Source organism: Echeneis naucrates, chromosome 7 (genome assembly GCF_900963305.1).
Source record: "Echeneis naucrates chromosome 7, fEcheNa1.1, whole genome shotgun sequence".
NCBI lineage: Eukaryota > Metazoa > Chordata > Actinopteri > Carangiformes > Echeneidae > Echeneis > Echeneis naucrates.
In genome coordinates, this window is record NC_042517.1 from 17,983,669 (window position 1) to 17,997,814 (window position 14,146).

The 14,146-nt window shown below is 39.5% G+C and overlaps 1 protein-coding gene across 2 annotated transcripts; it reads right to left on the reverse strand.

Moving 5' to 3' along the window:
* Positions 1-1,886: 1,886 nt before the first annotated feature.
* On the reverse strand, positions 1,887-13,271 carry top1b (DNA topoisomerase Ib). 2 transcript variants are annotated; one of them, XM_029506745.1, is made up of 21 exons: positions 13,149-13,271; positions 12,780-12,804; positions 11,084-11,180; positions 10,314-10,446; positions 10,032-10,087; positions 9,755-9,850; positions 9,557-9,647; positions 9,363-9,448; positions 9,127-9,242; positions 8,917-9,038; positions 8,690-8,812; positions 8,416-8,603; positions 6,993-7,137; positions 6,732-6,875; positions 6,316-6,501; positions 5,837-5,905; positions 5,585-5,699; positions 4,276-4,403; positions 4,046-4,140; positions 3,688-3,837; positions 1,887-2,108 (listed from the first exon to the last, which is right to left on the reverse strand). In XM_029506745.1, the coding sequence occupies exons 1-21, from the start codon at positions 13,179-13,181 to the stop codon at positions 2,006-2,008; spliced, it is 2,301 nt and encodes a 766-aa protein (XP_029362605.1). In that variant the 5' UTR covers positions 13,182-13,271; the 3' UTR covers positions 1,887-2,005. The 2 variants fall into 2 exon arrangements, with proteins under 2 accessions (XP_029362605.1, XP_029362604.1); XM_029506744.1 differs by having other exon boundaries at positions 9,755-9,859.
* Positions 13,272-14,146: the final 875 nt, after the last annotated feature.

Consider the following 14,146-nt stretch of genomic DNA (forward strand, 5'->3'; position numbering starts at 1 on the left):
ACAGGGTGCGAAATAGGTGAGGGTGACATGATTTTCAGGCTAGATTTGTTATTGACGTTTCCTGCTCCTTTGATCACTCTATGGGATTTTCTGTGTTGCCGTCACACATACAAGTGGGTACCCTTCTATAAATGCATTTATGAAAGTCACAGAACAAGTGTTGACTCGTTTCTGTGTGCAAAAGTACCTTAATGCCACTGTAACACAGAAACATCAGCCAAAGATTTCAGTCCACCATCATTATCAGCATCTTTGAAACTACGATGATTGCCTTTTGTTGTTAATGAGCTACAATTTTCATTAAAAATATCTTTAAGTCCCGCCTCAGTATGTGGTTTGTTTTGAGATTTGTGACAGAACAGCTGCATTTCAATGAGACAAGTTCATGCTTTTAATGTGGAGACCTTGTCCTACCTCCAGTGTAATGTCGTATGTTTTCCCCAACTTCACGACGCTTATCCCTCCAGTGGAAGCTCCTGTTTCGGCCTCTTAAAGTCACAGCCACTGTATTTATACTGTACTGCCCCCTTAAATAACCTTTCCCAACTTGTCAATTAAGAAGTAACTTCTTCTTTTTTACTGCACTTTATACGATAATGGCAACTTGTGCTGAGAAATGAGAATTGAATAATGAGCCATTTTTGAAAGGTTCAGAATTGGGTTTGACTGATTGCAGTTGATTAACTCTGATGGGATTATGTCTCTCTTTGTATACTCAAGGCTGCTACAATCCCAGTTTTACACACAAAACCAGTGAGGACAAAAGAAGGTGGGTTGATGTTTTATTCTGAAGACTACAAAGCTTAAACGATAAGATCTTCAACCAATTGCAAGTGGCATGAGAAATGTTCAAAGAGCAGGAAATATTAATGATGAACATTAAAAGAACCATTCACAGTTGGAGAGCAATAAAAAACTCACTTTCTTCTTAATTACAACAATACAAAAAAATGCACACTACAATGATAAACCTCTGTGACCTTTTTTGGCAAAAATCCACATTCCCCTTAAAAAAAACATATCTGTCTCTTTTAGCTTTGACACACAAAACATCGAACTGTACCTAAGCAGTTTCAAGTAACCAAGAAAAAGGTTGTGTCATATTCACTGTAAAAGTGTGGAAACAGACAACCAAACCCCCACCCACCCTCCCACACACACACACACACACACACACACACACACACACACACACACACACACACACACACACACACACAACTTGCATATGAATCATGAAGGGCTTTTTGTTGACAGTGCATGAAGCACACATATAACAACGAAACAAATAAAAAACCAAACAAAAAACCCCATTATATATGGTTACTGAGAAATGACAAAAATATGTACATCCCTGAAATAAACAGCAAAATCAACCAAAGTGAAAAAAAAAACAAAACAAAACAAAACAAAACCAACAAACAAACTAAATGACATTCGGTGTGCTAATAATTATATGGGCATAGTGCTAGGGTTCCTAAACTTCACTCTGTCAGACTCATTTTATTGGATCAATCTTTCACACTGAAATTCCACAAATTCTAATTCATAATGTTACCACCTCTCTCACGATGTTTCTCACAGCCTCCATTACAATTATTAATTCACTATTCTATTAGAATATAGAATATGTTGATAAATAAATCTCATGGCTTACAAATTTCAGTCCCGTCGTATCTGGAAAAAGATAATACTGATGCGTTCATAGTTGTTTGATCATGGGCAGATACCTGCAGCTACATACACACTACTGTTATTTTGCCCTTTGGGAGCTTAGTCAAATAGTTGAGGAGTTATTTTCCGATATATATATATATATATATATATCATATCATCAATGTCATATATATATATATATATATGACAATTATTAACCTGTGGTCACAACTCACAGCTTCTTCCTTAACAACTCTGCAGTAACTACAGAGTGGAATCATTTGACATCAACAACAAAGCAACTTTACAATCAAAGGTTTGGGTAGAAAAGCTAGAACATTACGTTGGTTTAAAACTCGTAGTCCTTTTCAGCCATGTCAATTGCCCAGGCAAACTTCTCTCTCTGGGTTTTGTTGTAGATCTTCTCAATAGGAATGTCCCATTTCTTGCACCTGAGGGTGGAGAAAAGATGGACCAGTTGAAGGCTAAAAATGACTGCTCTCATCCACTCACTATTCACATCTGGGAAATTCCATGCAGAAGACCAGACAGTGAGTCAGATTTTAGCAGAAAATGTTAACCTTATGTTTGATGCACATTACGGCACTAGTATATTAGTGTCCTCTATCCAGTGCCTTTAGAGATTGGCCACATATGCAGCATACTGAAATAATGATAAACCTCTCAGTGCTGTTTCACAAAAACCATTTTGAGTCATCACCATAAAGAAAGCACAGATAAAACATATTTCATCAACAATGGCTCACTTCTGTCAAATTTCCAGTAAATGAAGACACTAAGCCAGCCTACATAAAACCAGAGCCTCAAACTGTTCCGTTAAATGGGATGCACTCCTTATTAGTTATTGATTTCAACTTTGCTGTTGCCAAAATGTCTGCTGTGAGGATTGTGTTACACCATTCTGCTTCTCTGAGACACTTGTATAGAACAGAGCACACACTGAGCAACAAGGCAAACATTTCAAAGATTTCCAACAAAGGACTGCCAGAAATCCTATGTTTGTGAAGACACACGTCATCTAACTCTGGATTAAACACTCATTCCCTTTTGGAGTCAGTGATGAGGCAATGTTAGAAATATGATCAAGTAAGTGTACAATTAAATTCCAGCAATCAAATTAACAAGGTTGAAGGTGATTCGGAAAACGACAGTCATGAAACAATTCAGGCTCCACTGCTAATGGATATAATAATATAAAAAAAGATAAATGTATATGTACATGTAATTAAGATTAATAGAAATAGTTGGGTCTACATTATGGAAATGAAAACATATCAGTCCCTTTGATGAGAATTACACTTAGTGGCTAGCTAGATGACAGTTAAACACAAAAACATTTGCCTGTGGCAAATGTTATTATTCTTGTTTGCAAATATGTGCGTCATTGATTTGACAAAATTTCTCTCTGCCTGACAGAGAAATGTACCAGATTGGCCCCATTTAACCAGTTAAAACCTCAATGCTTTCATCTCTCTAACACATATTATGCACCAGGTTCCCATGCACCACCCTGTTAGGGGGGAATCCCATCCCTGACGCTTTATAACCTGGCACAACATGGAGCATTCCTGTATCCATTGTGCTTGAGGAGCAGACTCTACTTAAATAGCTATGGGGCATGGGTTAGGGAGGGTGGACCACTCTTCCCCATCTCTGTGACCTAGTCTTCCAATCAGCCGGACAGCTCCTCATTGACTTTCCACATGGAGGAAGGAGAGCTGTTTGGGGACGCTCCCTGGCTTTTGGAAACAAACCCCATTGTTCCTCACTCTCACACGCGCTTCTTCCTCTTATTTTCCTTCTGCAGCCGTTAGCTTTTTTGCTTGTGCTTCTCCTTTCCTACAATGTAAGAGCATTTCCTGCTTATAGATATGCAAACCCACACAACCAACCACCCACCCACCCAGAACAAGGTGGCCTCTTAACAGTTGTTCTTACCATATTGTCACCTGCAGTCAAACCATAGCTGATAAACTGAGGGGAAAACCGTCTGCTACATAACATACATACCATGCAACAGAGATGCGTGGATCCAAGTAGTTGAGCTTCGAGGTGCCCAGAGCAATCTGCTTGTTCTCCTCCCTGTCTGTGGCCTGTACCTGCAGCTTCATCAGCTGCTCCTCTATCCTCTGGACAGCTTTACGCTTCACCTCCACAGCCCTAAGACAGACGAATAGAGGCACAGAGGCAAAGAGGAATGAAGGAATTATAATTATAATTATGAATTATATAGATGGGCCAAAAGGTTCATCCCTTACACATCATAAACCTGATTGTTTAAGAGACACACAGTTGAAAATGTGTGTTCTTACATTCATGTAAGTAAAGTATAATGCTGTGAACTCTAGCAGTGCTCAGGTGTTCTCACTTTTTGCTCTTGTCATCATGGGAAGCCTTGTGATCAGCCTTGGCAGCCTTCAGCTGCTTCCTGGCTGCAGACAGTTGATTCTGTTTTTCATCAATCTGCAATCAAAACAAAAACACAATGAGTGGGGGACATAATTGTCATCATGTAGAAGGGGAAATTCTTGACTTTTCACAAAAAAAAAGAAGGAACTAAGATGACACCAAGACAGCATTTCTATTTAGAGGATTTACCTTGGTCTGGAGGTTTTGCATGGACTTCTCAAAAGTTTTGGGTGGAGCTCTCTGGTGGTTACAAAGGATGGCCACGGCTCGATTGGCTCGATTATATGAGAGGATTTTGGCAGGGATACTGTCATCAGCTGGATACACAACAGTAACACAATAAAGAGGAGTTTAAAATGATTGTAACTGTAATTAAGTGTTTTTAATCATAATATACGTATAACAGGATGATCTATACAGTGACAGTTGTATAAATTGTAATACAAACTGTGAAAATATAGGAAGTAAAGTAAATGAGTCAGATGGCTCTCAAAGACAGTATGTGTGTATTGTGTATACTCAAAACACATGGTCCTTCACTTCTTTAGTCACCACTGTAAACGAATTTGGGCTGTGTCACCTCTCCCATGCAACATTATAAACTAAGCTAACATTCCTGTTTTATGCCTTAATTTATCTTTTTACTTTTGGAGCTGAAGCAGACCAAGTATGATTTAGATTTATTTCTGCTTTATTTGTCCCTGCCAGGTGTGTCTTGTGGCACATGAGTTTTTGTTCCATGTTGAATATTTTATTATGAGGCCCTTTGTATTGCCCTCCTGTGGGAGCTGGAGCGAACTTCCTGCTCCAATATCTGTCCTTGTCAGAATAAATAGTTTTTAACTGGAAAGCGATTCAAATATTAAGGCAACTTCACTGCGAACAAACACAACAAAGAAGCCATTCGTAACACGTTACACATCTAATCCTTTTCTATCACATATGCAGCTGAAGACACCAATTAATGATAAAACCACAATCCTGCTTTACTTAATAATTCCTTACAGGCATTGATTTGTTGAACAGATTTCATTTTTTAATCATAACTTCCATGTTACCTCAATTTGCCTTAAATTATTCCTATTATTACATCCATTGCAATCATCTGTTGAGTTTACACTAATGTCTTCTGGGTTCAAACAAGACTTTTTTCCAGTTATGCTCTCTATATTTCCTGAGCATTTAAAAACAACATTATTTTCTTGTCTTCTATTGACATTGAAAAACAACACAACCCCCCCCCCCCCCCGTTTTAGTTCGTTTACAGTGCGTCTTTCGAGAAGTGATCGACAAATTGTTTTGAATCTCATCAACATTTTAGCAAAATAAATGTATAAAATCTTATCAATGCCATAACCCATCTTTCACACTGGAAGCTTTTAGATTCAATCTGTGAAATCACACCAAGATATGCTGTGTGTCTGTGATTAGAATCTACTTGGTTTGTTAGTCAAATGAGTTGTTTTGGTTTTTTTTTTTTCTTTTTGCTGTCACTCACAGCAGGTAAGTTCCTTGAGCTGCTGTTGCAGGGTGATGGAGGCGTTGTAGGTACGAAACACCTTGGCTGTCAATCCATCCATCAGCTCCTGTAAGTGTTTATTCAGAATAGAAGTCTGCAGAGAAACACAAAAAGAAAAAGGGATGTTTTTTTTTTTTTTTTTAAAAAGGGTAAGATACATTAAGGGAGGGAGACAACAGGATTATTATTAATTCAAAATAATCAGTGAGAGATATTATAAGTGTTTCTTACATTCAGTCTGTCAAAGAGGTCATCCTCCGGTTGCTTATTCTCCAGAAACAGCTGAAGGTTTTTAAAAACCTGGTGAGAGAAAGGCAAACACTTGCTGAGCTTGAAATCACTTACTTACATTTAACATTTGGGAGTTCCAAGTGTTCATTTATGCACATATCACATTTCTGTCACATGGGGGAGCTATAATATTTCTGTGGAGTGTGACATGTTCAATAAGTTTTATTGTTTCATTGAATCTTAGTAATTTTTTGTATACGCAGCTAAACAAATGTAGAGGTATACAGAAAAAAACACAGAAAATACAATCTTAGTGCCTGATCACCTGTCTGTGCAAACATCCTTCTCAGGGAGCTCAACTTCTTATCTAATTCACAATGAATTCACATAAATGTCAGAAACCCACCCAGCACCCCCCTTCAAATAAAAGCAGAAATGGCCAACACCATTCCGGCTTCTCACTTCTCTCCTTTTCTTACTCTCTTCTCCACAGGGATCTTGTTGTAATAGCGGATGGAGTCTTTTCCCAAGAAGTCAAACTCCACCACATATTCCTGATCATCCATTTTGGGGTACAGTTTGATGTGCTCCACCCGCAGCGAACAGCATCCGACTGTATCCGCTGTCTCACCCTCCTCCTTTTCATTACCTGCCCTCAGCGCCAGCTACGATGGAAACACCACACATTATGATCATCATCAAGATTTAAGGGTGAAACATTTTCTCTGGATTTATTCCAGAAGCTTGGCAGCGGGACGAAGAAAGAACTTTACAGTTAACTGAAATTATGAAGTTTTGGTGTGTAAAAATCTTTAACCAATAAATTTCAGCAGTTCCCATTCTCCTTACAGTGGTAGTGATAGATTTCCTTACCAATTCCCTGCACTTTACTCACCTTGTCTATGAAGTACAGAGCCACAGCTCTCTGCCTGATCCTCATCTCTTTTGATTTCCAGTCGTCTCTATACTGGTTTCGGATGCGATCTACACACTTCTTCAACCGTCGGGCAGTCTCATATTTCTGCCAGTCCTTCTCCCCCTGCACAAACACGCACAGACCGTTATTTCTCTTTGTTATGATGGGAAAACTGGTAGAACAAGTCACTTCAGGTAAGGTTTAGAATTAGGACAAAGCTGACACTGGAGGTTCGGCTACCTTGATCCTGGAGCTAGGATTCAACATGATGTACTTTATGGAACCCTGGATGTTCTCTGTCCAAGATGCCAGCCAGGTCACTTTATTATCATAGCGAACCTCCTTCCATTTTGTCCCTGGTGGAGGTTTGGGATGCTTGGAGTCCCTACAGAAAAGGAAACAGGTTTAAATAGGTTTCCAAAGCTTGGAGCGTTTTTGTGTGTGCAGTGTTGTCTCCCCTGATGCTACGTTTTTATATGTTAATGGAATTTCTCCATGCCTCAGTAAGCCACGCTTAACACAAACCATAACTAATTTAATATTAGAAACACCTCAGCTATGAGACAATAGACTACAGAGAATTACCACTGTATGACACCCCATTGTGACCGGTATGTCGGAGTTAACAAGTCCACTCGGATCTCTGTCTCAAATAGACTCGCAGGCAACTGGACTTGTATTTGTCTAAGAAGACGTTGAAGACGTTTGGCCTCTTATCCAAGGGGCTTCATCAGTTCATGTTAGCTGGTCTACTAGTCCGCACTAGTCGGACCAAGGCAGTGGAGAAGGATCACCCAATCTGTGGGTGTATTTCACCAACACTCTCAACAATCGTCGTTCACCAGTGGTACACCTGACCCTAATGACTGCTGTTCACATGTGACCACAACAATGATCACCTGAAACCAGTACTGTCCCAGGTACGTTTTTGTGAACACACCCACAGAGGTTAAATATCTGGGTCCTTCTCACTACAGGCTTTGCTCAGAGAACAATGACCTGGATGAATGAGAATCTTCATAGACAAGTCCATGCTGAGTTGTGTTTGCACACACGCTCAGTAGGACAATAAGACCACCTCTGACACAGTGCCTTGATGTGTGAAAGTGCGTGTCATTGATGCATCTGCCATACTGTGACACATGCAGCACGTACAATCTTTTGCCAGCATTTTGAACATGGCAACCAAATGAAACAAATTAGTTTTTCTATTAACTCCCTTGTGCATACACACAGTCCTGGAGGCATGGAATGACAGAGATAAAAAATCTATTCCCTCTATAAATAAATCCAGCAATTACAACATGACAATTAGAAGATGAAAGGAAAGATAAAGGGACAGAAGATTATAAAAGAGGTTGAACATGAAGATAATGGTGAAGAGCAGGAGACTTTGAGAACACTGTATGTCTGAATTTGACCTTTAGACTAATAGCTGCCACAAGCACCCACTTAATATATTCTCATCTCTGAAGTACACTTGTTCCCATCTTGCCCTTGTAATTCAGACACTAGTCACACAAAACTCTCTTATAATGGTTTGGTAGGGCCACCTCAGAAAACTTTGTCACAGGTTTTGTGTTCTATGGACCATGAAATTAAATAACACGGAACTATTCATGGCAGTGAGGCCAGTGGCGATGATGTTAATGAGATTACCCACTTGCTACAGTTAATAATGATGTCTTCAGGTCTGATGCGGCGCTTCAGCATGCCCATCTTTGGATGGTCGCCTCGTCCTCGGAAGAGGCCCGGCGGCTCGATGCGGAAATTTCCAATCCTCTCCTTGTGGTTGTCCATGATGCAGAAACCGTATTCCTGGAGGAGTCTCTCATTCTCCTCCTTGATTTTCTGCAAAAGTGCATTGAAATGTGAATACACAACAAGATTTCATGATGTTTTCAGTGCCGAGAGAGGCTGTATGAATGCAGGCTTACCTGTTTCTCTTCTTTTGACATCTGTTTCCTTGCCTCTGATTGGGCCTTGAAATATTCATTCATGTCACTGAAGTTGCACTTGTTCAGGTCAGTGATCTTTGACTTCTCTTCTGATGTCATTTCCTAAATGAAAAGACAAGATATCTGAAGCACATACAATTGAAATATTTGAGCCTCAGGTAAACTTTAGACTCTGGCTCGTGAGCTCAAATTGACGTCCCCCTAACCTTTCTCCAGTCTTTGAAGAAGTTCTTCCTGAAGATGTCCTTGGTGGTGTATTCATGATCCAACATCTTTGCGAAAAATGTAGCTACCTCCTCAGCAGGAGCACTAAGTTTCAGAGGCTTACCTACAAACACAGAATAATTATACTCTACTCTTGGTCAAAGGTAATTAAAGAATCTTTTCTTTTTTTCTTTTACACAGACAATACTCACCATCATAGTAAAATTTTACTTTATCAGGCAAGGGTTCATATGGAGGTGCAAACACTGGACCCTTATGCTCAAGGAAGCGCCATTTTGACCCATCAGTATATCTTTCTTCCTCCCACCTAATCACCGAACAAAAATAGAATACAACCTGTGAGAGATCTGAAAATATGGCATCGTTTGCTTGGTAGCTGTTAAGAGCTAACTGGCCTTAGTGTGCAGTTTCCTGAGGAAGATCTTACCATTTCCACTTCTCCTCTTCTTCCTTTTTGGCTTTCTTTCCTTCCGTTACTTTTTTGTCTTTTGTCTTTTTTTTGGGCTTGATGTCCTAAAGCAAGTGGAAAGAACAAAATAAACAGGCCATAAAATGCTAATGTTGAGGCTTAGAGAATGAGACAACATATTTATCAAAATAATGTATGAAAACTAGATGAACCTCATCCTCCTCATCTTCTTCGTACTCATGTTTCCTCTTCTTTGCCTTTTTGTCATGCTCCGTCTTCACTTTTTTAGGCTTGCACTCAAACCTGCAAAAATTACATTACAAAATTCAAATGTACCTGAGAGTGCAGAAATAGACAACCGATATCTAAACGTAGCTACAGTGACTTGGATTCATTGGCATGATACCTACTCTTCATCATCATACTCTCGCTTGGAGGACTTGATGTGTTGGGGAGAGGGGTAGAAGCCGTTGTCTTCTTTAGGCTCGCTCTTTATGGCTGCTGGGCTTGTGTCTCTAAGTCACATATTGAAGATATTAAATCGCACATTAGCGAAGCAATATCCCATTCATCGTAACTAAGCAATAACCAAGCCTGTAGTGAGTTCTTTCCGTAATGATTTGTGGCTTAAGCTGCTTTATAATTACTTTAATTTCACACCAGACACAAAAAGGTTATGGTGTTTACCTTACAAATCCATTTTCCTTCTCCTTTTTAGGTTTGTCTACATGGGACAATTTGATCTGAGAGGCAAGGAGAGAAATATTAAATTTCCCATCTTTTGCTGGTCAAATGCACTTAAACAATCTTATGCTGCCTAATAGTCACATGGTGATAACTCAGTAAACACAAGCACTAGAAATGAAAAAACAATTACGATCATGAGAAAGTAAAGTTTTATGTTATTGTAACAAGGATAATGGTGACAAAACCTAAAATTCATAAAAGACAGCCTAACTATATACAAACCTTCTCTTCTCTCCTCCTCTCTTTGTCCTTGTCTTTCTCTTTGTGTTTCTCCCTGTACTTGTCTGAGCTGCTGTCGCTGTGCTTCAGCTTCTCTTTGTCTTTGTGTTTCTTCTCAGAGTACTCCTTATGTTCACTAGGATGGAGAAGCCAAAGAGGTCAGAGGTCAAGTGCAGGAGGTCAGACATGCTCAAAAACCATAGGCACAAAAGATGACATTACCAAAGCAGTCACTACGAGCAATACCAATGACAGTGTCATGGACAGCTGCCAATGAGAGCGGCCAAAGTCGTGACTCCGCTAATATACTGCAGCCCACAACTATTTCAGCCAGGCAAGAAAGAAAGCATATCAGATGAATACTGGTTCAAATTACAAATGCGCTCCAGATGTCATTCATAAAAGCCCATTTTAGCAAGTCTTTGTAATGTGTGCTGGCAAATCTAACATGACAGGGTCGTAATAGTTGTGTGAATGCTTGCTGTTTAAAAAATATATTTTATTTGAACAGAATATGTTTCCAAATGCACAGACTTATTACTACCCTCGTTTCCTGACATGCATTACAACTAATCTCACCAGAATTCATACTGGTAAAAATAAAGCCCGTTCCTTAAGATCAGTGCATGTTAAAATGTAGAATGCACAGACTATATGCAACTTCAATGCAAAAATACTCTCTTGAGCAACCTGCATAATTTCAAAGCCTCAACTTGAGTAGCATCGTGGACTTGATGAGAAAAAAAAAAGAGAAGAGGATCAACTAATCCTACCTGTTGCTGTGCTTCAGTTTCTCTCGCTCCTTGTCTTTCTTGTGATCTTTGTGTCTGTGTTCCTTGTCTTTGTGCTTGTCTTTATGCTTGTGAGTGTCTACAATAAAAAGGAGACCAACTTGTTTTTCATCTTTACAATCATTTTTGCCAATTGTATCCAAGATGATTTTACATTTACTTTTCTATGCTTACAATTAGATACCCCAAGTGTTTTCACACTAAGAAATGTATTCACATAAATATGTGAGCAAAAAGCAGTCCATACAGGGATAACTTGGCTATCAGGTGTTCGATGACATGCCAACGTAATTTGTGTGTGATGATGCAGTTAGACTGCGTATTTTTGCAAAATATGTTATTTTGACATTCAAGTTTAATTTAAGATCAAAGTTCAATGCAGTTGTCATTTGGTGAGAACTGACACAAAACTGTCCCGGGCCTCATGTACAGTTTTGATATTGTTTCCTGAGAAATCTTTTTCCCCCCTTCTGCTGAACTGCCAAGTAATTACGTTTAATAATCAGAGTGTTGATTATTGTTAAACAATTCTCGATCATATTTAGAAGTCAGATTTACATAAACAGTGTATATTCTCTGTTACCTAGAGGACAAATGATCCGAAAGTGCTGATGAATTTTAAAAGGAAAATTACAGCTTCTCTTTTTGTTATTACATTTGTTTATCCCTCTTATAGCATTTACCACAAGATCACTGTCATGTTCTACATCCTCACAGCATTAATCACCTCTAACGCTGAACTTTTTAAACTTGAGAGGGCCACATTTTCTTTTATACTCCAAGCCCAGCTGGTGAAAAGATAATGGTGTGAGGATGTAAATGCTGAGAATATTTCCTGCTGAGTGAAGGACCTGACTTGGCTCGATCATCACCTCGTGGCCCCCTGTTGTCATGGCAGCTTAATAAAAGCTTTATCTGCCCTTGTCACATGAAACAATAACACATATCCCAGCTATTAAAGCCCATCAGATCGACTTTTCTTTTCAGCAAACCTAGATAGTGACGTCAAAGAAAATAAAAGCGTTCTAAACTTTGCAATAGTTACTATAATTTTTGCAAAAAATAAAAATAAAAAAACAAATTAAAAAAAAAATCCCTTTAAGACATATGGTAATAATCATGTAGTAACTTTCTTTTTTCTGTGCATTTCTACTTTTGAACTCATGTGTGCAGTTTCCCTGTTGGCGGTGCAGATTAATGTCTCCGGCCCGGGGACTGAGAGGGAGAGCAGCTGGTGCGGAGATACGGGCGGGGAGAGGCGATAAGCGGCCGGCTCCTGCCTCCATATCACGGCAGACAGTCGGGCTCAGCGATCGGCGCCCTGACCGTTACACACCGAAAAAGAAAATGGCGCAGAGACTAAGTCCTCAGCCCCAATTCTGCCACTTTCGGCTCCAAATTTCGCCGCCAATGCACGTCCGTATTATCCGAGTAAGGCATGCAAAATAAACACGATGCCGGGCCCTTTCTGAAGACCTGATCAGATCCAGAAACCGAAGGCGGCAAGTGTCTATTTCAGACCCTCTTTTTGAACAATAGCCGCAAGAGAGTGGAGGAGAAGGGACTTAGTCTCTGGGACGCCATTTCTGTCCTTTTAACAACTAACAGTACACAGATCACGATTCTCACTACAAATCGGAGGCATTGTGAATAAAAAAATCCTCATCGGATCACCTACCGCTTCCTTTAGATCCCGAATTGACCTGGAAAATGTGGAAAAGGATGCTTTTAATATTTCAATTTTTGAAATGCCGGTAGCTCGGGTTATTCAAGTTTCAACTGGCATACAGATATACCAAAAAAAAGGAGGGGGGGCGTTTATTTAGCCTCGAAAAATAAAAATAAATACTGCATATAATTTCAAAGTTTTCACTGAAAGACACAGAGAACAGGTTAACTTATATTGCCTGACGTTTTCCCTCCTATTACTACACATCAGCACCATTAATACTTGTCAGTTGTGTCACTTATTGTGCAAGGAATTCATATTACCTGAGAATGATAACAATAATAATGATAATAATAATTACCATTGAGGAGATCCTACCTGAGAGCCTCCGTGTCCGTAGTCTCCGCTCATGGTGGGCTGTTTTTGTTTGAGCCGCTGAAGTTGTCACCGCAGACAGCTGTTGAGGATGCGGGGAAACCTCACTGACACACTGGAATGGAGTCCCAACCTGCACCGACTGCGCATGCTCACACCGTCCTGGACACACAAACTACTCCGCGTGGAGCCAATGTCCCAATATCGACCATCGATCCGTAATTACATGATTAGAAGTGGGCCCTGATATGTGAGGGGTAACCGGTCATTTATGTATATACACCACTTCATCACACTGTGGATATTGAATGAAAAGCCTTTTAAGATGTTCATAATCAACATTGGTTAATTAAGAAATGATCAACCATTTGTTTCAGGTGTTTTATCAACAGCTTGATGCGAAAATTATTTCCCCTCTATGATTCTCCAGTGGCTTCATTTCAAATAATTGTTCATAGGAGCAAATATTTCGTGAAAGAGGGAAAACTAAAAAGGGAACTGCGTGGTGTTATTTCGTCTCCTTTCGATCATCTCACAACCCCTCACTCTTGGTGCACCTGTGTGTGAAACTGTAGTTCAAACTTGTTCATTGTCAGTCATACTATTTACACACTAATGCATCACTATTACTCATCTAGCGTTGTCCTCATCCACAATATGCAGTGTCTTCCTACTAATCTCTATTGCTGTGAATTTCATTTTCAAAATCACTTAAATTTCCAGAGCTGAAAATAAAGCATGGTTCTTTGTGTGTAATTTCCTTTCATAGTTATTTCTACAAGTAAACCTGACAATGAAAGAAAAAGCGTGATGTTTGCTGGTCTACAGACTAAGGTGAGGTTACGGGAAAAGCAATTTCCTAGATTTTAGAAGCCCATCTCCAAAATAATGATAGCCCAATAAATGCTAAAAACCAGTTAATGACCTCATCTGGTCTCACATCCTGTTATTTTGGCAAACTAGGTCCAATGTCTATGCAAGAAATGCTTTTTTATTTAATC

Coding starts and splice junctions, on each gene's coding strand:
- top1b (XM_029506744.1), bottom strand. CDS start 13,181: ATGAGCGGAGACTACGGACACGGAGGCTCTCAG. Junction 10,088..10,313: donor AGAGGAGGAGAGAAGAGAAG/GTTTGTATATAG, acceptor CTTGCCTCTCAG/ATCAAATTGTCCCATGTAGA. Junction 9,860..10,031: donor AAGGAAAATGGATTTGTAAG/GTAAACACCATA, acceptor TATGTGACTTAG/AGACACAAGCCCAGCAGCCA.